The 27486-nt window shown below is 30.3% G+C and overlaps 1 protein-coding gene across 5 annotated transcripts in view; it reads left to right on the forward strand.

Moving 5' to 3' along the window:
* Nucleotides 1-2629: 2629 nt before the first annotated feature.
* The window catches only part of LOC148605670 (transcription intermediary factor 1-beta-like), a 577346-nt gene continuing 552489 nt past the window's right edge, over nt 2630-27486 (forward strand). Inside the window, exons 1-5 of one of the 5 annotated variants that reach the window (XM_088548567.1) lie at nt 2649-2734; nt 10267-11033; nt 13392-13439; nt 14423-14467; nt 15431-15448. In XM_088548567.1, coding sequence (XP_088404693.1) covers nt 10906-11033; nt 13392-13439; nt 14423-14467; nt 15431-15448 — 239 coding nt within the window. In that variant the 5' untranslated portion in view covers nt 2649-2734; nt 10267-10905. Of the gene's footprint in view, nt 2735-4132; nt 4154-8567; nt 8641-10266; nt 11034-13391; nt 13440-14422; nt 14468-15430; nt 15449-27486 lie in introns of those variants that run through there. The other 4 variants (XM_088548568.1, XM_088548565.1, XM_088548563.1 and 1 more) reach the window with 4 other exon arrangements.

The following is a 27486-nucleotide window of genomic DNA, read 5'->3' on the forward strand; positions in this document are numbered from 1 at the left end:
AATGATAGCAAACAAAAGCAAATGTTCTTAAAACTCTGATACCTTAAACAGAAATATACAATTTACGTTCTAAAATGCTTGAAAATCTGTTTTTCTCAAATGTCCCTTGTCTAACCCCGAATAATATCATATTTTATTTTCCCTTTTTATGGAATCTTGCAGTATTCCAAATTTTAAAATACGCAAAACACCGAGGCTTCATTCCTTGCATTGCATATGGTAGAACCTCTCGGTGATGGATTTGGCTTCCTTTTTCGATACTGTTGGTTATGAGTACTTCTTGTATACAACTAATACTTTGATTGTGATCTTCCTACATATGTGATTTAAATGCTGCTGATGAGAGGTTTTTGAAACACGTGTACAGCATATCGAAATTTACAATATATAAAACTAGTATTTTTGTATTTAAGAACCGCTGGGTCGATACCACTGCTGCTGGACCTGAGGTCTCCGAAGGTATTCACCAACCTAGAAGTCAGACTTGTCTGACCCCGAATAATATCATATTTTATTTTCCCTATTTATGGAATCTTGCAGTAATCAAAATTTTAAAATACGATAAACAACGAGGCTTCATTCCTTGCATTGCATATGGTAGAACCTCTCGGTGATGGATTTGGCATCCTTTTTCGATATTGTTGGTTATGAGTACTTCTTGTATACAACTAATATTTTGATTATAATCTTCCTACATATTTGATTTTGATGCTGATGAGAGGTTACTCATTGAAACACGTATACAGCATATCGAAATTTACAATATATAAAACTGGTATTTTTGTATTTAATATTTTGTCTTCTTCGGGACAATAAAGCAAATTTGACTGACGATATGATTGATACATGATCTGGCATAATAAATATAGTATAGGCAATGTGTACTATTTGTGTATGCTATAAACGATCATTTTCTTCCACACTGGGGTAGATTATAGTGGTTAAGGGGTACCATTCTTTCGCCAAATGGCCATGAAAACGTTTAATTGTGCATTGTCTTGGCTCATTAGAAAGGTAAGTTGCTCCATAAATATATTTGAATACACAAAAGCTTGTTCAAAGTATGTAACTTGAAAACACAACACCCATTACATGTGAGATGGAAGAACATATGAAATTCCGAAAATTCCCCATTTTATGAAAAACTCATTACTGTCGGCTTCAAACTGAAATATACTCGCCTGAAATAAGAACATATTTTTAATATAAAACACAAGTACCCAACATGTCTTTTTTGCATCGATTATATGCTTAAAATTAACATTTTGGTTCAAGTTGAGGTATTCTTCTCATGGGCAGTGTTGGCAATTTTTCACCTAATTGGTCTTGGAAAAGTTCCAATATTTATTACTAGGGCTCATTAGAACACTAAGAAACTATATAATTGTGTTTGAATATGCACAAGCTTGTTTTAAGTGCAGTATTTGTTGATTTGTTGAAGCAGAATCTATGTATGTTTCTTTCTGATTTCGTATTAAAGATATAACATCGATATAATTGGCCAAACCATACGTCTTTTATCAGTTTTTTTGGTTTAAAAAAACGGGAAAACGTCATGAATATTTATATATGAACATATGCTAAATAATACCTTTTTGAAAGGGAGCCATCGCCACGATTACTGAGACCCTGCCATAACAAATTGGCCATAGTCGATCATTCAAAAGTGTAGTTATCTGTTGTTGATACTGCCAGATTGCTACAAATGCGAAAGGGTTAATGTGGATATCCATCAGAACAATTTGTATAAGTGTCTGAATCAGAATTCTTTCATTGTAAATGAATAGATTTGAAAACACTGGTATTCGCTTAAGCAAGAATCATGGACATACACTTACACCTAGTATATATATATATATATATATATATATATATATATATATATATATATATATATAGAGAGAGAGAGAGAGAGAGAGAGAGAGAGAGAGAGAGAGAGAACGGGTATTGTTAACCTTAAAATTCACAATTTTAACCTAAAAACAAAAGAGTAAATAATTTCAGAGATCATCACAAGTTCTTCAAAAAATCAACACACCTATCAGTAATACATTCAAAGCCCGACAACAGATATCATAATTCACTGTAAATTATGAACGAAAACAATTCTTCAATCCAAAATTAAAAAGTAGTATAACGGCCATTAGACGCATTCATGATCAGCATTTCGTGACATTGGACGGGAGCATGACATTTGCGGTAGAGTTAAAGTAGTTTTAAAAGGCCTTAAAAATTTCCCTTTAATGTCAGATAAAAATGAAAACACCAAACAAGCATACCATGAAAATGAGTCAATAATGCATTTGTATATATATATATAAGTCTAAAAGATTGTACAACGATACCGATAGAGATGTTAACACACTATAATAAAGCATTTGTGGACTTAAAATTTTGCCCATTATATACTATTAACATCTCTATCGGTATCGTTGTACAATCCTTTAGACTTATATAATTATTTTTGTTTGGGCTGCATCGTCATGACTGGACGATCCTATACCCATTAAGTTTGCTGGTTGGCAGATTCCTTTAGACTTTATATATATATAATCGATATATGTATACACATTATTAGTTAATTTTCAAATGTACATAGGTCCTTTAGATACATATATGTTCAATTGGTCTTAGTTTAAACCCAGCTTTACTTGTGGTATTCTACTTCCCTATTTGGTTGAAATTTTCCATGACGTTTAGTTGTATGTAAGTTCTGGCGAATAGCCGAATAGCGGTATGTATTTAAAGTTTCTGTTCTTCATTTTAATTACATAGTTTATTTTTTGAAACAAATACTCAGTTTAGTTAATTATATTGTTTCGGTTTGCATTAACATAATACAGCATGAGCTTATGTTTGACTTACTACTCACTTATAACGCTAGCAGCACGTTACAAACAATTATAGTTTGATCGTACATAGTTGGCCAATCCTTTATAGTGTAAGGCACATTTTCTAATTTTAGATTGAGTTGATAGATGTGATTATCCATTAATCTTTGTTTTTAATTGAAGATATGTTGCTCTTTCTTTGGGTTTTCTATAAACTACCGATTTGTATGCAAATGTATCTTATGAATGAATTTAGGATACATTTCTCAAACTGTTCCAAATCAGCCAGTAAAAGTTTGCTTCCCTGCTTTTTGGAAATTTCCAGTGACGTATAGATCTCATTGAAATTGCTTCATTGCAGTTTTCAAGGAGTAGCTGCAACCTCTCTTAGCATTGATGGGGAGTTTGTCTCTTCCCGATATGTATTGATGGGGAGTTTGGAAAACATTCGCAGCTTATATAAATATTTGTTTATTTATTTTTATTTGATTCAAACATTTACAAAAAAAAAATAGATATATAAATATAATCTTGATAAGTATTCCAGAACATGCAATAGAGTCCCAGTTGAATTCCATATAGTTGGTCATTTCGTTATAGTTTTTCCTTTACAAAATACATGTTCATTTTGTAATGAACTTTTATATTGAATAAATCGGGGTAATTATCTTATACATACATTATAGTTCTTTATTTGTTTGTTTGAATTAGTTCATTTGTTTTTGTTTTTATCTATTTTATTTACTATAAATTACGAATTTGCATGCAAATGTACGTAAAAAAAATATACAAATGCCTATTCAAATCAAACTGTAATAATTCTTTTTTTTACTTCCCTGTCTAATGAGAATTTCACAGGACGTATAGTTACAATTAAAATCGCTTCATTTTAAAGCTTATTGTTTGATCTTTGGAATGTTCGGAATGATTTTTATCATAGTTTGTTTGTTTTTTTTTAATATATTTATTTATCGATTATAACACTTATATCGTTGTGTTGTTACAACAATACATTGAAAATGTGTATTTTGTTTTCAAGTTTTTTGTTTTTTTTTTGTATTTGGTTGTTTTTGTTTGTTTGTTTGTTTGTTTTTTTTTTCATATCAAGCATTTCCAGATACATACATATATTGCTAGTTTATAAAAAATTGTAATTATCGATTTGTACACAAACTTTACATATCTATTCGTAGGTTCTTTAAATAGTTTCAATGATCTAGATTTTAACATACCTATGATATTCTTCTTACCTCCCTTGTCGTTGGAATGTCCTATGACGTATAGGTCGAATGACTTACACAGACGTAACATTGATTTATATAGTAATGCTAATTTGGATAGACACAAAACATGCGACCAGGTTGAAGCACGATCATTCGAAACATGCACACGAACCACACAATACACGAAAGCCACACGAAACACGTCGCACGAAGCACGATAAACGAATGATCGTGTTCGCCGGAAGTATTCTTTTCAGGAATTGGTATATTTTGAAATCTAACTTACAAAACGAAACTAATAATACTTTATGATATACAGTGTACGTGTTCGTCGTATTGTGTTGATTTTTAACATATTGCATGTAATTTCATATAAATGTAAATTATGCTTTGATAAACACATTCGATATACACAATTTTTAAAATGTTTAATACATCGTACATTGCGAAAACATTGTCATTGGTCTGGAAGTATGAAAATGTTTTGAAAGTTCTTAAGGTTGAAAAATATTTCTTAAAAAAAATAGTTGATAAAGTTTTTTTTACGATACAATCCTATTGCTCTGCATATGAAACCGATATTTTAATGTGTGAAATGTCCATATTTGTTGAATTTGGAACATTGTCATAAAAGTACTGTATTTTGAAATAATTAAGCTATTTTAAATAATGCGATACCATCTTACTTGTCTGAAAAAAAAAACCCCAAAAAAACATTATTGGCATAAAAAATGTCCATGTTCATTTTACATTGTACATTGCGTAAACATTTTCACTGGTCTTTGAGTATAAAAATATTGAAATTTTATCACATTAATGTTGTTATACTCAATTTTTAGATAAAGGGTATTTTTGACATGCAATACCATCTTACTGCTTTAAATATGAAAAGAAAGTTTTTTTTTCAGTAAAAAAAAATGTCTGTATTTGTTGCATGTGAATCACAAGAATAACAATCTTAAAATTTCATAAAATATTGGTAAAAAGTACTCTTTTTTAAATAATTAAGCTATTTTAACTAATGCGATACCATCTAATTAGTCTAAAAAATAACATTGCATTGTTGGTATGAAGTAGGTCTATTTTATTAAACATGGTGCATTTTCACTGGTCTCCAAGTAGTTTTCGAAATTTCAATAAATGTGGGTAAAATATACTTAATTTTTAGATACTAGAGTATGTTTGATTAATCTGATACCATAGAAATGCTTTCAAAATGAAAATAAAGTAATTTTAATGTGGAAGAATGTCCATATTGTCCATACAATGTTGTATATAGATAATTGAAAACACATTTTCCTTCTTCCAGGAGAAAAAAATGTGATAAAGTATTGGTAGAATGCACTCTGTTTTTTTTTAAATTAAGCTTTATAAAAAATTGTGATATTCATTTACTTAAAAAAGAAAAAAAATAGCATTGTCGATGTACACAAATGTCCATTTTTATTGTACATGGTACAATGTGAAAACATTTTCACTGCTCATAGAATAAGGAAATATTTGAAAAATCATAAATTTGGGGTAAACAATACTCAATTTTCAGATAATAGGGTATTTTTGGCTTATGCATTACCATCGTATTGCTCTAAATATGAAAAGAAAGTAATCTTTTTATGTGATAAATATCCATATTTGTTGCATAAAGATCATTGGGAACACATTTCCCTTGTTCCAGGAGAATAAAAATACACAAATTTCTAGAAGTACTGGTAGAAAGTATTATTTTTTTAAAAAATAATTTAACTATTTTAACTAATGTGATGCCATCTTATTAATCTAAAAAAGATAAAATTGCATTGTTGATATGAAAAATGTCAATTTTATTATATATGGTACATTGCAAAATCATTTTCCCTGGTCTGGGAGTATGAAAATATTAAAATTTCCTAAAATTTGTGTAAAATATACTCAATTTTTTTGATAATAGAGTATTTTTGACTTTTGCGATACCAACTTATTGCTTTAAATATTAAAAGAAAGTAGTTTTAATGTGAATTGTGAAAAATGTCTATATTAATTGTATATGGATCATTTGGAACACATTTTCCTGTTTAAGGAGAAAAAAGACACAAATTTCATTTGGTATTGGTGAAAACTACTCTATTTTGAAATAATTGCAATATTTTAACTAATGTGATACCATTTCATTAGTCTATCAAAGAAATATTGCACTGTTGTATGAAAATTGTCCATTTTTGTAATATGTGGTACATTGCAAAAACATTTGAAAAAATTAAAATTTCATAAAATTGGGGTAAAATATACTCAATATTCAGATAAAAGAGTAATTTTGGCTTATGCATTACCATATTTGTGCTCTAAATATTAAAAGAAAGTAATTGTATGTGAAAAATGTCCATACTTGTTCCATATAGATCATTGAGAACACATTTTCCCTGTTCAAGGAGAATAAAAATACGAAATTTCTAAAAGTATTGGTATAATGTACTCTTTTTTTTTAAATTATTAAGCTTTATTTTAACTAATTTGATACCATCTTATTTACCTAAAAAAGAAAACATGGTATTGATGATGTTTAAATGTCCTTTGTTATTGTACATGGTGCAATGTGAAACTGGTCTTGAAATAAGAAAATATTTAAATTTTATAAATTTGGGGTAAAATTTACTTAATGTTTTGATAATTTTTGACTAAAGTGATACATACAATCTAATTGCTCTAAATATAAAAGATAGTAATTTTAATGTGAAAAATGTCATGTCCGTATTTGCTGTATAAGGATCATTTGGAACACATTTCCCTTGTTTCAGGAGAATAAACGTACAGAAATTTCAAAAAGTGTTGGTACAAAGTACTCATGATTTTGAAAATAATTGAGCTATTTTTACTAATGTGATAACATCTTTTGCATTTTTGATATGACAAAGGTCCATTTTTATTTACCTGGTGAATTGCGAAAACACGAACCCACGCTGCACGATCTCACGAAATATGCACACGTAGCACACGATACACACACACACGCTAAAATGGGAATGTTACACGTTTCAGGAGGTGTAAATGTATTTGACTATAGGACAGCGTAATTCTAAACATGTGTTGTCAGCATTGTTTTCAACCTCAAACATTTTGCTTCATGTTTTCGGGGTAGGGATGGGGACGTTTCACCTAATTGGAATTTACAAAATTCAAATATTTATTACTTGGGCTTATATGAAAGCAAAGATACTACTGTAAATTTATTTGAATATACAAATGCTTGTTGAAATATTGCAATCGAATAATATGCGTCTTACATGTAAAATTGAAGAAAACACATAACATTTCGAAAAAAGTATAAAATGTACATTTATCAGTCAAAAATCACAAAATTCTCATTTTAAGATGAATAAAAAAAGTACACGCACAAAGTGTTTTGTGTTTTGTCTATGGATGATATTAAGCTTCAACTTAGGTTGCCTTATAGATAAGAAGAAATGTTCGTTCTGCCCCGTGTATTTTCAGACTATTTTCGTTTAAATGTAGTATATCAGGTGGAAGGGATAATATATAAGACAAATCAAGGGAAACAATTTTATAGCGGTGATGAAAATAATGTAATCCAGGGACAAAGACCAGACAAGTAAAACAGACATACATAACAAAGAACATTGAGTAACTAAAATCATACATACAAAGTCACAAAAGCAAATGAACAACTCGGACTTCACTATGAGTTGTAATATGAACATGTCATACGCAGGTGCTGAAGGGAGGTTGCCACAGATGAAAGGAAAGTTGACAATTCTGAATGAAAAGTCGTTACGTTTGTCGTAGTGTTTGGTCAATAGTATTTCTTTACCATTGATTTCTAAGTGTAGGTCAAGATATGAGGCTGACTTCACAGTGTAGTATCCTTTATCTCAAGTTCTTTTGGGTAGATGAAATGTATCAAATCCCCGAAATTAGGATTGTTTAAAGATAATACGTCATCTGTATAGCGGAAACTGAGATTAAAAGATGTAGCTAAACGATATTCTTTCTTTCGGATCAGATCAATTATAAAGTCAGTCTCATAAGAGTGAAGGAAAAGGTTAGGAAGTAAAGGAGCACAATTTGTTCCCATTGGAATACCGACTTTTGATAATAGTCTTAAACTGATTGTCTCAAAAAATCTTTCGAATTTTTCAGGATCCACATTGAATAAATACCATTACGGGAGTGGCACAATTTGTTCCCAAGGGAATACCGACCGTTTGTTGAAAAACACGTCCACCACACTGGACAAATATGTTGTCGATTAAAAATTCCTGTATTTTGTAAACATCTTCCTCTGTATATTAGGAAGATGATTTGGGATTATTTCTTACAAAGTATGAGAAATCTCTACCAAGAACTATATATTTGTATCTAGGTGTACCATCTTAAAAAAACAACCATGTATAAAGTAGGGATTTTAACTGAGTATAGGAATAGACGTATACAGTGTTGAAAAATAATAGGTTTTAATGCTGTTATATTCTGATAATAGTCTTGAACTGATTGTCTCCAAAAGATCATTCGAATTTTTCAGGATCCACATTCAATTAATACCACTACGGAAGTAACAAATGTTGTGGTAGGACTTTAGACCCTCTTTGACAGTTGTGAGTATTGAAGTTAAAATATGTTCAAATATGTCCAAACTTAAACAACGTACACACTTAATTCAAAATGTATATATTTACTTATAACTACATGTTTTCTTCATTGTCAAAATTAAGCAAAGCGCACATTTTCAGAGGCACCAATATAATATTTTGTTTCTATATCGTATTATCTGGACGAAAACATGTTATTGTTTATAATAGTGGTCAGTAGTTTGATATACAAGTAATCAAGTGATTGTGTAAAAAGTGAAAGAGTAATTAAGGGAACCAAGGTTATAGCGCCAATCAAAAGAATGTAATCCAGGGACAAAGACCAGACATGGAAAACAGACATATACAACAAAGAACATAAAGTAACTAAAATCATACATACAAAGTAACAAAATTAAACGAGCAACTCGGACTCCATTAAAAACTGGGAGCATGGACCAGGTGCACCGGTAGGGTAAGCGTCCTCTGCTTTCCTCGAAACACCCGCGCCGATTTGCTCATAAAAAGTCAAGTCCGGGGTAGACAAACGAGGAAAGAAAAACTATGACCCGTTGAATAAATCAGTTTTCATGGTGCTGATGGATACACCATAACGATCCACGAGTTCATGATGACGACCATAAAACTTCTGTAGTGATGACTTCAATCTTGTAGCAACATAACTCTGTTCTAGAAGCCTATTTGTTAGAGTTCTAGCGCGATAATAGATTCCTAGTACAATAAGTAGGAACTTTCCTGTATGTTTAATACCGATATTACCAACATGGTCAAGACATTAAAATTCATTACAAATAATACGTTGTCATTTCCGTATAACTTAAAAGGATACTTAAAAGGCAGAAACATAATTTTTTAAGAAAAAAAAATGTAATTATTTGAATAATGAAGTTTTACTGTGCATGCTCATAATAAAAATATAAACCCCTTATGTCAAAGCTATTTTTATATGTGTTTTTTTTATTATTATTCATGAACAACAGATTGTACTGGTTCGTAGTTATGAGTTTTGTTATATTACTACTTATATGTATGATTAGTTGTAAATTGTTATTTTAACAATTACAAACAACAAAAAAAAACAATAAAAAAAATTATTATTTTTTTTTTGAAATTAAAAAAGAATAAAAAAAAAAAAATAATAATAATAAATGTGTTGTATTCTTCCATATTCATTCAGAAATGTTGTGATCCCTTAGGTGCCAAGCTTACATTTGATTTAAGCTAGATACTGGATATATCATTTTTTGGGTTTTTTTTGCTCCAAATTCAGTACAAAAACTATTATCCTTTGTTAATTTTGTAAAATTATATATATTGTATATATATATATTTTTTATTTACCCATTTTTTTATCAGTGAAAGACAGACTTGTTGCTATTTATTCAAAGACTGTAGCTGTTTTGTTTGTACTGTTTGGTGGGGTTGTCCTTAACGCATTGTCTTTCCGAAAAGGTATCTAGTACAAGGGCTGGGTACAACTTCAATTCCATTTTCAGGTAAAGGGGTTTCCTCAACTTTTTCGAATTGTTTAAATGCATATAAAACTCCAATACATTAAGGTTCTTCAATGAACGACAATTGATGTAATCCCAGAGTCTGAATGGCAATTATATTCAACATTATTTTTTACAGGACTATTGAGATAAGCAATGGCCCAAATAGCTTCTAAAACATGTGAAATCTGTGTCAGTGCTCCAGGTCAGTATCACTGTCAGCAGTGTGAGCAACTGTTCTGCAATAACTGTAAAGTTGGACACCTTAGATCAAAGTTGGCAAAGGATCATACATTCGTGACTGGAGGGGAAATTAACAAAGATGTAAAACTGAACTGTGGACAACATAAGGAACTTTTCATTTACCAGTGTATGCAGTGCAAAACACAAATATGCAGAATTTGTGCTGTAAAATCTCATAAAGGTCACGATATATCGGATTTGTCTGAATACACCGAAAACCTCCGACAGAACGTGATAACAGTTGTAGAGAATAAGATGAGGAACTTGCACTTTAATGCAAACCATATTGAGAAGGGAATCAGTCAGTACAGACAGGAAGTCAAAACTGCTATTCAAGCCATCACTGAAGAAGGGAATAAACTTAAGCTACTTATCGATAGAAAGGTTGATGAACTCATTCAACAGGTCAAACAACATGAATCAGGACAGATGAAGCTATTGATCAATAGGCAGAATGACTTAAAAAGAGATATCGACAATTTAAACAAGTACAACATTCAAGAAGGGTAGTCATGATGAAACATTACACCAGCAAATGAATCAACTAAAATTAGACGTTGAAGCGTTAACAGAGCAACTCCTAACCATGCCCACATTGTCCTACCAACCCAAACAAAGAAATGAGGATGACATTTCCAAGTCGTTTGGATTGCTGGATATGAGGTTAGTTAAACTAGAAAATTAAGAAAGAGTAATCAAGGGAACCAAGGTTATAGCTGTTGAGTGCTTTGGAAAACATTAATTATTAACCAGTTTGTTATCGTATTATAAACTACAGCATCCTTATCAGTTAACACTTCCAAATTATAATGACAGTTTCAATGGTGTGTCCCAGTTGTTTATGAATGAATTATGCTGGGGGTTAAGTTAGGGTTAGATTATTTCTTGTCTGTTTTGCTATAGTCTGCAAATGTACTGATTAGACTTTAGTTTTATATAAACCATGTAACCAACAAGTTGTGTTGTTATAAACTGAAATACATCACAATAGCGGTTATCAAATGAATGTGAATGTAATCCAGCGACAAAGACCAGACAAGGACAACAGACATACACAACAAAGAATACAAAGCAACTAAAATCACATACACAAAGTAACAAAAGCAAATGAGCAACTCGGATTCCACTACAAACTTGGAGCATGGACCAGGTGCATCGGTAGAATAAGTGAATAAGTGTCCTCTGCTTTTCTAGAAACACCCGACGATTTGCTAATAAAAAGCCAAGTCCGGGGTAAAAGGAAGAGGAAAGGAAGACTAAGACATCTTGAACACATCAGTGTTCATGGCGCTGGTGGATACACCGTTACGATCCACGAGTTTGTGGTAGCAACATAATCCTGCTCCAAAAGCCTTTTTTTAATAATTATAGTGCGATAAAAAAATCTGCCTAATCTTGGCAAACTCTGGCATAACGTATGAGTTGTGATATGAACACGTCATACGGAGGTTCTGAAGGAATGTTGCCTTAGATGAAAAGAAAGTTTACAATTGTCAATGAAAAGTCATCATGTTAGTCGTAATGTTTGGTCAATAGGTTTCCTTTACCATCGATTCCTACGTGTAAGGGTCGAAATATGAGGCTGACTTCACAGTGTCTGTAGTATCCTTTATCTCAAGTTCTTTGGGGTAGATGCGATGTATCAAATCCTAAACATTAAAATTGTCTAAAGATAATACGACATCTATAAAGCGAAAACTAAGATTAAATGATATAGCTAAGCGATATTCTCTCTTTCGGATCAGATCAGTTATAAAGTCAGCCTCATAAGAATGAAGGAATAGGTCAGCAAGTAAAGGAGCACAATTTGTTCCCATTTAAATGCCGACCGTTTGTAGAAAAACGCGTCCACCACACTGAACACATATGTTGTCGATTAAAAATTCCAGCAGTTAGTAAACATCTTCCTCTGTAGATCCAAATCCAGCTATGTAACGTTGTTTTTATGGATTTTTATGGAGTTTAGGAAGTTAAGGAATCCAGTACATAGACGGTAAATCACAGTCATGGTCTTTGGTAACGAGACCAAAAGAGGATAGCACAGATTTATGGTTTTCCATAATTTCTTCTTTCAAAAGTGTGGTAGCAGTATAGGTCTTATCTCCGCTATTATTTTCTTGGTCTAACTCTGTTAATAAATATTGGATGTAAAACGTTTGTTTCAGACAAAAACAATATTGTTTTGGGCTGCTTTGTCTGCTGGTAGGCAAATAAAAACTTGCGAGGATTATAAAAAAAAATCCTAACTAATATTGTATTTTTTTTTATCAATTTCAGTGTGCAGAATCTGTGTGATTTAAAACTTTATATTATATATCTAAACTGAAATATAGTATCTTTAATAGTTGCACAAAAGGTCTCATACATTTCACGAGTATAACATTTAAAACAAATTATATTCGAGTATATGTATACTGCACTCTTTATTTGTAAGCATTTGTCCATCACACAATAATGTTATACCTTATTTCATATGAAGTCTTCAACGTGTTCATGTTTTGTCTTATTACTGATTGATCTCTATCATTATTCCCTTGTGATCGCACCAGTCGTAATGCTGCTAGCCTTAATGACACTATTGAATATATTTTGTGGTCCTACATGGCTTTATTTTGATCTCTATTTAAATTTTCCCGTTACATGGTGAATAACCAAACCTTGTTTGTGTGTTATGTATTAATACTTTGGCTACCAATTTTTTTTATCGACTCGTAGTTGGATATTTGGGATTTAAACATGTGATTACAAAGTATCGATCACCCCTATGCCATATGCTAAGATACTTATAAATAGCTATGGTTAGTGTTTAGGGCTTTGTATTTATGAAAACACTGCAAAGCTTATTATGTATACCGCTTTCATTTACACTGTTCATGAAAACTCTAAAAAAGTTTGACTCACTTGCGAAAATGTCTAACATTCACAACTGGCTATAAACGTATGAATATCAAATATCAAGGATAAAAATCGTCAGGACCTATGTGTCTTAAAAACTAATTATTAATTCTGTGTTCTTTACAGAAATATGTCTAAATCAGCCGATGAAAAATCACCTCTTCAACAAAACCCGTACGTATTACATTTATTGTTTAATGTTTTTTTTACATTTGTTGTCCATGTTTGTTTGATTTGTATGTTTTTTATTCCGTTTTTTTTTTTGTATTCACACGACAAGAACTATGGTCTCACTCACCATATCCCTGTAAAATAACTTATGAGTTACACAATCTCAAATTTGCCCTTGATGTGTGCATTGTTAGTGCATAATGCCTGTATGTGTTTATGTTGGTCGAGAATGGTTTATCTGACAGTTTATATTTAACGTTATTTACCACACATATGTATAGGTATTGTGGACTTTCAGTTTCATATCGTTTCTACATTTGTTGACAATTGTTTAAAGAGTAATCAAGGGAATCCACATTCTAGCGGAAATAAAAAAAAAGTAAACCAGGGACACAGACCAAAAGTGGAAAACAGAAACAAACAAAACATAGAAATGAATGAACCAAATTAACACATACAAAAAAAAAACAATATCAAATGAGCAACAAAAGCTCCTCTAAAAACTGGATGCATTGACAAGATGAACCGTTATGGTAAGCGTCCTTCACTGATGTAGATATACCCTCCGAGTTTCCATAAAATGTCAAATACGTGGTTGAAATTGATCATACTTTCTATATGCTGGTTTGAAAACAAATCCTTACGGTCCCGTCATCGTAGCTGAATGGACGTTTTTCTTTCCATAATAAACAGTGCTTTGCACAATGAACGCTACAGATTTTAACGTATGTGCAAGGCACGTAAAGCAAAACTTGGTATTTCAAGAATGTTACAAATATACAAGATGGGCCCAAAGTAACAAACATCCATTTCTTTGCAGTTTTTCGTTTGATTTTGATACATTTAGACCCATTGAAGCACAATCGTCATAAGAAATAGGCAGAAAAAAAAAACACATGTATTCCGAGAATGTTTTAGGTGTTTGTGAGAAAATAGTAAATACAACAATGAAATGGTTTGTGCTCACTATAATTTATTGTTTTTAGGACCAAACAAAGTGGGAAATATCTTTACAGATGTCACGTTTGCAGGTATGTTTGTGGTTCATTTCTTGTTTTTCATTGGGCTACCATCGATATGAAAAATAAGAAAATAATTTTTTGCATTTTATTTCTTTAATGTCCGTCTAGCATTATAGTGCAGTGTAACCGATGTTCATTGAACAACAGACGAAGACAATGACAGAATACACGTTACATTTTATAAAACTTAATTTTGTGAAAGAACAAAAATGTATTGCATTTGTAATGATTATGTTAAAATCAACATTAAAAATAATAATAAAAAAAAAACATATGTATTTCAATATTAATGATTTTAGTACAATATTCTTGTTATTACTCAAACTAAATTTTAATGATTTATTTTAGATTCATCAAAATTCGTTTGGCAGTTACAAATCGATCACAAAATATTAGTTCTTGTCATTGGTAAATCCAAACATTGCAATACAGACAATTTACGCTTGATAATCCCATATGCATAAAATATGGTGTGAATCGTTTATCGTTTATTGCCAATGTGTAAATCGTAAATGTTACATAGTACACCGCAGGAAGATAATTTATGCGACTTGAGTAAAAAGTTATAGATAAAAAAAAAAGCGACTAGCGTATAACCTTTATATTTGGCAATTGCCTGAATCAGAAAAAAACTTGCAATGAACATTCATTGGTATCAGAGTAACGGAAATGATCGCTGCGACTGTTTTTGATTTGTTTCCTGTCTGAAACAATTGTTCTTCTTGTTTTGGATGTAATTAACATCGCCATATAGTCGTATTATGCGGCTTCAGAAATAATCCAGTTGGCAATCAGGCGTCGTATTCGTGATATTTGAAAATGTAGGTGAGTTCTCAAAGTTTACTACAGTCAAAGTTTTTTTTCTCCATTTTTACGCCTATAAATTTTAGATAATATAATTGGCATGTGTTGTTTGATTTAAATATACTTTTACTTGAATAATATAATATTGAAATGGCTTTTCTATTTCAGTACAGAACAACGATCAGAGTAAGTACCATACTATAATGTAGGGTCAATTTATACACAAAATATATATAACTTATTACTGCTTGTTGAGTTGCACTTTTTTAAAAATATTTATCTTTTAAAACGAATGTTTTTGAATTTTAGTCTAGGTTTACATATTTTTTTATCTTCGCATAAACAATTTGAAAGAAAGGTTTCGATATCATTATATCCAAACTTTACGTTAAAACACTGACATTATTGCAGCTTCGTAAACATGTCTAACAATTCAAAAAACCTTACAGAATTTCGATGTATATTGTTTTGAATGAATTATTTCAACAAACTCAGATAGCTGTGTGTCAAAATTTAATGTCCATAGATAGCACAATTCTTAACTCTATACAGAACAGTTTTCATTAAGGCATGGATGCTATTCATTATTTTGACCTTATAACAATATTGTTTATTATTGCAAAGATAAAACAAAATCACAAATTTAGTTCCTCTATCTTAGTATTGTGTAGTTGATTCATTTAGTCAAAATATGATACAAAAGATGATTTTTGAATTGCAATAGTGCCTGTTTATTTTTGTCAAAAACATACCTACTGTGAATAATATTGAACTAGACTAAAATGCATTGTACTTCAGACAAGAGTTAAAGATTTTGTTCCAGGAATTCAAATTAATTTGGTATATATATTTTTGTCATTTCAAAATGTTGAAAATGTACACTTTTTTTCTTATGTCCATATTTTGTTTACATTTAAGGCGCAAGGCATGCTAAAAGAATCAGATAAAAATATGCATGCTGATAAGTGTAGATCAAAGAAAAATAAATAATATGCACAGAATAACCTTTTGGGCGCTTTTTAGAACAAACAGCGCCACCTTTGTAAGACGCCCAAATAGCCCGTAATTATTCAAATTCATGTTATTTTCTTAATGATAATATTATTTGAATACATGAAATTAATTCTAGTTTAATAAGCTTGTAGCAGATGGCTGTTTTTTAATACCTGAAACAAAATATAGTGTTCCATATTGATGATTTTATATCTTACCTGTTTTTCCTTCAAAGTATTACATAATTTGATCTTGGGAGTTGTTCATTGGAATGCGTATTAGATCTTTTTGTTGCAAGAGAATTTATTCTCCTTTGTTACTTTTTGTTTTATATTTTAATAAAGATATTATAATGGCACATTCCAATACTACATTTATTCAGTTCCTTTTTTGACTTCTAATGTCATGTTTGTTAAGGCATTACAAATATTTTGATTATAATTCAGTAAAAAGGAATGAGTTAGACTCAAGTTTTAGTAATAATTGTGTTTGTAGTTAAATCAATATATTACAGTCCTTGAACTGTAATATATTGATTTAACTACACGATTCCCATTTTAGTGTTATTGCAACGTATTTCGTGCATTTACACATCGTTTGGGGTTTGTTTAAACGTACGATAAACGCTTTCCTATAAACGCACGATATAATCGTATGTTTAATTATGTACATTGATTATCCCCTTATTCAGCTATCATTTTTATAAGCATAAAATCAGATATAAAACATAACTGATATCATATGAAGATATGCTACTTACAAAGAGTGGATATTATCCACAATGTGATATGCACAAATAGTATTAAAGCAGATCCACAAAGTGTCAATCAGTGACAATTTTTGCCAATATCTTCATTTAGATCAATAGGAAGTTAATTAAATTTTATTATATAAACTTTCAAAATTTATCTGAATACTTTGACGATTGATAAAATTTTAGTGCTTTTGTTCAAGTAATGCAATATTGTTATTAAGCTGTACGACTTAGCCATGTTGAATATTGCATGCGTGGGCAGTCTAAATATCACGATATTGAATAGTTTATCGACACTTATTATATAAACCGAATATGCATAATTTAATATTTGGCTGTTTTTAGATAACATTAACTGCATCGCACAACACTATTTACAATTACATTGATAGTATTACTTGCATTGGCAGTTTTAATATTATAGCAAATATATAACCTTTTTTTTTTTTCTTTTCTGTTTTTACCAAAAACTAGGGTAAGTTATATTTTTCAACGCCAATTTATTTTCAAATATGTTTGTCTAAACGGCTTCATATAAGTTTCTTTGAATGAAGAGAGTCACGTTTTTGAAATTTAAAACAAATTAAAAATATATGTATGTACGCAGGCTTTGTCTACCGCAATACACTACTTACAATTAGGCTTATGGAACATGGGTATGTTACTATACGATTGAAGTCATCACTACATAAGTTTAACAGTCGTCATCATGAACTCATGGATCATTACGATACATCCATCTGCACAATGAGACCTGATTTGATCAATGTGTCAAATTGAAGTTTTCCTTTCTTCTTTCGTCAACCATGAACATTTTTATGAGCAACTTCGCGGATATTTTTGATAATTTGAACAATAGATCCTTTAAATGTAAATGAGTAAAAACTTTTGCCCAATATTTTCATTCAGATCAATATGAACTTAGCTTAATTTTAAATAATTTTAATATATGAATTTTGAAATATGAATACTTTGACGATAATTACATGTTAACGCTTAAGTACTTTTTTTTAAAGACATACAATTGTGTCATTGTCATTTACCCTTACCCAATGTCGTATTGCACGGATCGTATCAATTGAGATTGCTTTTTTTTTCTTATTTGTTGTTGTTGAGCATTCTCTGTTAGCATAAAGCACACAATTAAATACGGTATCCAACAAAAATGTTAAAATAATGATGACTGTTTGACTTGTTTTGCTGGTTGACAAAATATATAACAATTTCCTATTAATAATACACGCAACGTGGACACTCCTATGAATAACACACTCAACATGGACACTCCTATTAACAATATACTCAACATGGACACACATTTTAATAATACACGCAACGAGGACACTCCCATTAATAATACACTCAGTGTTGAAACCCCTCTTAATAATACACTGACCGAGGACATTCCTATTAAAAATATACACAGCATTCAAACCCCTCTTAATAATACACTGACCGCGGACACTCCTATTAATAATATACACAACGTGGACACTGTTTTTATTAATACACTCATCGTGGACACACTTGTTAATAACACACTGAACGAGGACACACTTGTTCATAATACACTGACCGCGGACACTCCTATTAATAATATACACAGCATTGAAACCTCTACTAACAATACACTGAACGAGGACACCGTATTAATAATAAACTCAACGAGGACACCCATCTTAATAATATACTCAACGTGGACACTCCTATGGGGAATACACTCAACGAGGACATCCTTGTTAATAATACATTGAACGAAGACACCCCTATGAATAATATGCGCAACGTAGACACTCCTACTAATAACACACAGCGTTGAAACCCCTATTAATAATACACTGAACATGAACACCCCTTTTAATCACTTAAACCACGTTGCTAGTTATATGATTATTTTCCAAGTAAATAAAGGAATTTTGTTGCATCTATATACAGCAGTATATGTATGTTATTGACTATTTATGCTGTGGTTTGTTGTATCGTGACTTTTTATAACGTGTGTGACTTAAGACAACCATATCTGCCATAAATGTATGCGCTTTTATTATAGCTAAATACATATCAATAAAAGTATCATGGAAGTTGTTATACACCCTAATTTTTAAACTGTTTAGTTAAAGATTGTGTAACCATAAATAAGTTTACACACATTCTTACGTATATACAATGATTTTATGCTGAAGTTTTGTTCTACCTGGTGTTACGTTCAAATTTTGACGGTAATTTTATAAATAATTTCGAAAATTTAAACAGAAACTTTTAGTTTGAAAAATAAAGATACCGGTAAGAATTACATTCGCCGTATCATTGCCAAATATATCAATTGTGTTTTTATTGGCTCCAAAAATGAATCCTTTAAAAAACAAATTAACTTTGCAGTTGCACAAAACCATTGTTTTTCTTAGACATTTTCAATGTGTTTAATAAATTCTGTTGGACGTGTCTTAACTGATATTTTTATATTCATTATATCTAAAAGGCATACAATTGTCACCCAGTAGATGATTCGATATTGCATCTTTTGAAGACTGACTAAAATGCTAAGAAAGTGTAGCAAGGATGTACATGTTTTCAATGGGGAATACTTAAAATAAGAATATAAGGATCATTTAATATGCAAAACATGTTACTGAAATTTCCTACAGACTCCCTGCTCAACTCATATCCAGGTTTTCGTTTGTTTTTATTACTTTCGATAATCTGTAATTTGTTTTTGCATCAGTTGCCATAAATATCTCTATATAGTGATATTTCTAGTAGTTTCGAACCATCGGAATGCAATAATTTATGCAATAGCACTAATGATTAAAAATGATTTAATTTAACAGGGTCGTAAAACTATTAACTGGTTATGTTTCCGTATTTTTAGTTGAATCTTTACGATCTAAGTCAAGTGCATTGTTCATATTCTGATGTAAATATCTCATTCATAAATGATGCCTTGTTTCATGTAAAATCATGTAATCCTTAGATCATTTTCACAGAACAGGAGTTTTTTTTTATACTTTGTTTCTACATATACTGCTTACTTCTGTAGACATTCTGTTGAGAAGATGATATATATCGTAACGTTTTTGTTCTCCCATTATTATGTTATGGCAGTGGTTATACATTGACAATTTGCAACATAAATGTAAGCAAACCGTAGACAGAAATTCGAGAAAAGTGAAATATATAACACTAATAATCAGCGATTTCTAACTTTTATACAAATAGACACTCGCAAGATTAAAGATTGAGTCTGAGTTAATGTTCTCTCTCCCAACTCGTTTAGAATATAGTATACATATCCCAGCTATTAATTTAGAAAACTAAATGTATTTTGTCATATTAGAGCGATTATAATTCATAGTTAAATAATATCACAATCTGCTACAGGTTTACCATAGTAATGTATGTGTTTGACGTTGATGGATTTTTTTAAAAGTGACAAGCATTTTTGTGGTACTTCATCATTAACAACAGTGCGTTTCTTAATTATACAATCGTTATTTATAGATGTTTTATGTTTGATTAAAAGAAAATAAAAAAGAAAAAAATGAATTTTGACGACAATTGAAATACTTTTTGATATAACAATTTGTTTAAAATCGATATTTGATTATGCAGAACTGCAATGAACTATAGCATGATTAACATTATACTTAATTACATCCTTACTTCTTCGCAAATCATAGTGAATTAATACCACTTCCCTAACAAATATATCAAACAAAGACCAATGCCGTTCTGCGATTTCCGTTTATTATATATACAGATTGTATTCAGTTACCTCTTTTCACAATAGTAAGACGTTAGATGAATACATTGAGTTATTTACGTGTTGATCAAGTCTATGTCAAAAGAGCTATAGACCCACAGAATAATTGATATAATGCGTAGAAAATCAAAGGGAATGATATGAGTTTAAACATTCATATCAAAAAATTGTCAGCTTCGAAAAAGATAAAAAGATAAATCTCAACACCATAGTATGTAAATTACATATAGTTTTAGTATTATATGATAGAAATCAAATCTGGGATAAATCCTACACGTTTTGATATGGCGTTAATGTTTGATAATGTCATTATTATGAGTGACAACTTTTGCCCAATATCTTCAATCAGATCAATATTAACTTAGCTTAAAATATTATTAATTATAATTAATTTAGATATATGAACTTTGAAATGTGAAAACTTTGACGATGGTTAACGTTTTAGTACTTTAGTACTTTTGTGTTCAAGTAAAACACTCGTATCATTATGCCTAACGACTGCCCAATGTTGTATTGCATGCGTCGTGGAAATATGTTGTACATGCAACGTGATTGCGTTTTTGTTCTTGAGGATTCTGTATTAGCATAAACCTCAATGAAATACACATAATAGTTGTCAATAACGTTTATTGTCTTTGTCAATACTGTTCTTCTGTGGGCAGTCTAAATATGACGACATTGTCCAGTGTATCGACAACTATTATATAAGTAAGTTTGACTATACAAATGAACCGAAAATGGATTATTTAACATTTGGCTGCTTTAAGATAGCATTAACTGGTGTGCTTTAAACAACTATAGCTTTATGGACTGAAAACACAGTGAAAAGAAGGTAATGGTTCACAACAAGGATTTTAAAAACATTTTAAAAGGCAATAATAAAATAACAATAATTGTACAGAAACTACTGTATGTTCTTTTTTATATGGAAGATGATGTCCTAATAATTCATATTAACCAGTTATTAAATATGTTCAAATGAAAAAAATAAACAACTATAAAAAATACTTACTCAGGTACGGATTAGTCGATAACTGTTAGAAGATTATCTTACTAGATAAAAATGTAAAACTTTTTAACTGGTATCTTACATTCGTTATTTTCATGGGAAATGTCACTTAACCATTTGCATCTGCTTCCGGTTTTGAATTGAAAGAAAACAAACATAAAATATCAATCTCTTTTTTATTTGTTTTTTTTTAATTTCTAGATGACCTCCTTCACCATTTCACACCACATAATAATTTAATTATCAAACGAAATGATTAATAATTATAGTCATACTTCATCAATTTAGAAATAATACTTATTTACTGGAATGAAACTTGGCATCTTTAACCAGTAATATAAGTCTGTCTCTTCATGTGGTTGTTCCTGATGCCATGTGATGTAATCATGTTTGTGATAGAAAAACTTATATATCAACCGTAAACGTTTATTCCTTTCTCATAACTAAATAAATAGCACTACAATTTGCAAGATACACCTGAATTTTTTTAACAGAGTTGTCTGAAAAATTTTAACAAATTTCAGCCCATACAAGCATCATTCATTATAAGAAATAATCAAATGACTTTATTTCAAGCAAGCAGTAGTACCACTGCATTTTTTCTGCAATTATTTCTGAAAAAAAGCAAAACTTGATACAAATTTAAATGCTTATGAATCATAATTAACTGTATTACCAGTCAACTTTCCGGAGACATTAAAGTAACGACACTAATGAGAAAAGGGATATTCGAGTACGTTTAGTATGCAGCGACTTCACATTTGGTGTAAAGTTGATATGTTTAAGAGATTGCATGTTTATACACGTACAATTTGAACTTTCTTAAGCATTTGTTTTATAAAGGTACACGAGGTATCATATATATATATATATATATATATATATATATATATATATATATATATAAAGGTAATATTTTTATGTTCCTTATTTCCTTATTTGTTTTGACCAGCAAATACATATTGCAGAACTGAAAAGCGGCTTTAAAGAATCTTTAATAGCGATAATGGTTTTATTCTATTGATTCTCAATACACATTGCACTTGTTTATTAATCATCAGCTAATGTCTTTTTTTTTAAATAAACTATTGCTTTTTTGGACTAAAACAACACTTCAACCAACCTTATTCAAACACGGATTAGTCGATTATTGTAAAATAATAATCTTACTTAATAATACTAGTCAAATGTAACACTTTTTAACTGGTACTTTACACCAAATTGCGATTCAGATCCTTTTTAAATATACCTTCCGGAGCGGAACGGGAGTATTTGAACGTCCAACGTATTTTAGCGTTGACCATCGGAGATCAGCGCGACCCTCGCACTTCGGCGTCCTATTTACTGAAACTGCTCTTGACAATTCTTAACGACATATATTGAATTTGCACTGAACTGCCACTGAAATTCCACTGAAACTCATAAAACTACTGAAATTAAGTTTTTTTTGAGTTTTCAGTAGATGTTAACAAGGAAATGGCGAATGCAGTAAAAAAATATCGGCAACTAATGAACAGGAACATTACATTTTTTAATGTGTTGTATGTTTGACTATACAATTAAACCGAAAATGGACGTTTTAATATTTGGCTGCTTTTAGATAACATTAACTATTGTGTCTTTTTTAATCAAATAAACTTTACCATAGTACATTTTTTTGTACTAAGTTCAGCATCATCATTCAAGGAATACATGAATATAACACTTACTTTAAGGGGTCCATAATTTTCATTAATATAAGGCAATTATAAATATTAGCATTTTTTTTCCATGTTGCCTAATATTTGCAAAAACAAAATGATTTAATATCTAAATACTAGAAAATAATTTGTGTGCAAAACCGTTCCCATAGAAGCCAACTTTTGATGTTTACCTCATCCACTCCAAGGTAACTTTAGTTGTCTTCTATGGACTTGTTTCCATTGAAACCATTAACTCAGATATTATAATCTGATGATTTTAGTATATGTTAACATTTTTTTCCACTTGATGGTAATGAAACATTATTTAAATGTATAAAAGATATCAAAAGACTAGTATACATTTAAAATAGTATGCATTTTGCCATGGTAATCATATTGAAGGAAATGTTGTCTTCAAATAAATAAATAGCACTGTAATTTTCTAACTACAATTCTGTTACATATTGATAGATGTCAGTGTTTTATTGTGTACTTGATTCATTCGCTAAAAGTTTTGATATAGTAGCGAATTACTGCTTCGTAGCAACAGATAACTGCTGTCACGTTTTAATTTTAAATCTTAAAGAAAACATTTCTCTTATTTATAGCATGTGATAATACCCCTCCATTTTGTTGCTGAACCTGTTTTCAATAATTCCAACCAATAAATTGTAAAGAAATGTCAACGAAAATTCCGTGTATATATAAAGTATAAATTATTTCATCAAAAAGGAAAGGAAAGAGAATCTTGTAGTTCATTCATGTGAATTTTCATTGAATCGTTCGTTGTATCAAGTCATGTTTATTATATTTATAAAACATTATTTAAAAAAAGTGTTCACGGAACCTGGGCATTCATTTCTTTTGGTTTATTTATGGGTTATTTACATTAAGAATTGTTTTTAGACTTGAATTTCTAATAATTTTCTAGAATATTTTTCGTTAGAAAATGATGTTGTGTTCAACTCAAACCAAAATAGTATGACAACTGCATCAACAAAAATGCAATCATATGAAAACCAATACATAAAAGAGTCTTGTCTATTTGGTGATAAATTAAACTGAAGTAGATATTGCCTTCAAAGCACAATAATAAAATAATCTAAGGAACGATCAAGAATTAAAAACTGCGCGAAAGCAAATACAGCACAAAGCCGCGAAAATTATGATTCCATAGGGATAGTTGGCCGCTTAACAATCAGCATCTGCAATAGAATACATTTTAACGTTCGTCCGTGTATGAAGTCACCAGTTGTTTCGGCAGAACAACGCATGAAACGTCACAATTAAAATTGAGGAAAGTTAAAACATGCATGTTTAACCTATTATGACGAATGTTAGATAAGACAAAACAACAACCTTTGACACACTTCTAAACTTGACATTTTTTTTCAAATTTGGCATACAGGTAATATTATTTATAGTACATAAATAATTTCTGCTCATTGTGTCCAAATAAAACATTGGTATTCTTGAACCTTACTCAATGCTTCAGAGGATATTGAATACGTTGAAATGCATTAAAATATGATATTTGTGTGATATACTTGTGTATTTGTGTGTACATGTAGAAATTAAGAGGTCATGGAATAAGAGGAAAACGACAATATTTCAACCTGCATGTAACAATTATTAATGTAAGTTTAAAACAGAAATCTAATATTCTTTTTTTTAATTTACATATCCAGTTCATATCACACTACGATATTTAAGAGTAAAATGGGACAATTTGTCCTGAAAAAATCGCGGGAAATTTCGAAGTAAAATGAAATAAGAGTCTAAATCTTATCTGCTGTACAAACAGTTAATGTAATATGTAACTGAATACTACACACCAGTTTGACATAAAGAGCCATAATTTGGACTGACAAACAGTTTAGCCAATTTGTGATAATTAACACTTTGGATCAGAAATGAGATGGAGTAGATGCAGTTTTATTTTTATGTCACTTTAAAACGTAATAATTGTCTGCGTTATCCAGCATGTACATATTGCAGAACTGACAAACCATTTTCTGATCAAGCATCTCGGTCTGATAAGAAAAAAAATATTATAAAATCAAAGTAAAGTATCTCAAACATATATTAAAAAGATATGTAAATCAATCCCCTAAAAAATGAAAACTGTCATTAAGACCAGATTTTGGTATTAAATTTCCGATATTCATTTAGTCAAATGTCAAGAACAAACAAATACAAACTGTAAAAGGCTTACAGTTAAGCATACAATTCAGCGTCTTATGCAATAAGCAGATTGTTGGAAACATGAATTTGACAATGTCATAGTTCATAAAACTAAATTCCAATACCTTTGGAAATGAGTTGTATTTGTTTAATTAGATAAACATATCTGTCTGATTCCTCCTAAGGATTGAACTACAACCTATTTACGTTTATGTTGATCTTTATTTTGTTCCTCAATATTTATTTTCACTTGTTGGGTTAAGCATAGTTTCTAGTTAGCTATTTACTGCATATTTAAAATAAGTTAATATATAATTTATATATATGAAGAAGCAGTTACCTTTCTTCTTATATATAGTCAGTAGGAACTTATATTTTTTTTTATCTGTTCACCTTGTGTTTCGGATATCAATTAGGTCAAGATGACCAAGGACGTACATCTTCATCAGGTACCCTGCCTTTTCCTATCGATATAGTCAAATATATTTTATTTTGACAGAGAGTATTTCATCAATTTATAAATAATACTGATTTACCGAAGTATCGATGCTTTGCATCTATGTAATATAATGTGTTCTTGTTTCCTCATCTTGTTATAACTGTATAACAGCGTATTTTAAGGTATATACGGGTTTGATATTTTACAAGAAATGCCACAGAAATGTGAAATCAGGCACAAGACATTTGCATTTAATTGACTGTTGAGTTCAAGGACGTGTGTTCTTTGTTGTTGTTGTCGTTTTTTTTTTTTTTTTTTTTTTGTTTCCTTGATTTATGTATGTATTCATGATAATTTGTATTGTGTCCAACAATTGTGCTATAGAAACAGTTTTTCAATCAATTCGTGTTCTGTTCTCACTATGTTTTACCGTTTACCATATCTTTTATTTATATAAAGATATTAATGAGATTTATTTTACAAACAAGTTATAACATGTCAATATCTGTTGCTTTATTGGTTAGGATCCTAATTACTCAGATATCATAAATTCATGGTTGAGATAGTTGTAATAATAATACACCGATAGGCTATGTTAGGCTACGGTCGTAATTAAAAATACCAGTCTATCAAAAGTGTTTCATTTTCAGTGTCATGCTTAATACATTTTTTTAAATTCCAAACAGTAAAGAAAATGCATCCATAGGTATGTCTTAACCAACAAAATATATTTGTTTACTTGCTTTTTTTTCTCTGTGTTTGTTTGTTTGTTTTTTTTTCTCTGTGTTTATTTCTTTTGTTTTTGTAGATATATTATGTCTCAGTGTAAACATTTCCACCATAGAGATGTCATTTTTCCTTAATTAGAAAAGAAGATAGCGATTTCATTTCAAAACTAATGTTTTAATGAATAGATATTGATACTAAGGATAATGCACTGATCCTGTTAAGTAACATACCACTAATTCAACCAATGACCTTTTAGAATGTACTTCAAAATAGTCCTACACTAGTTTTAATGTACTTGTGTTATGTTGCTGCGGAAAAATGCACATCAGATCTAAACAAGTGAGCTTTTGTTTTGCAGAAAATTACATTCTCTTCATTTTGTATGAGTTCTGCATTGAAAAACCCCCTTTTAAAAAAATGGAGGGGGCTTCCCATTCTATTGTTTACGGATTGTCTTCTAGGAGCCAGTGTAACACTGCAAGGTAGTAAACCCCATATAATATGTTCAGGGCTATTAGTGTTAACATGCAGCTTTTAGGCGATAGATAGTCTTCTTCAGGTTAAACTTAAGATAAAAGATCCATAACACACTGAACTTAGTGAAAGTAGCATTGGAGGCTATGGGAAGTGACATTAGTGGTTTATAGCGTTTGTCACTTTTTGGTCCGAAATTT

Source organism: Perna viridis, chromosome 10, assembly GCF_037379345.1.
Source record: "Perna viridis isolate PV_CMFRI_1.1 ecotype Kerala chromosome 10, ASM3737934v1, whole genome shotgun sequence".
Taxonomy (NCBI): Eukaryota; Metazoa; Mollusca; class Bivalvia; order Mytilida; family Mytilidae; genus Perna; species Perna viridis.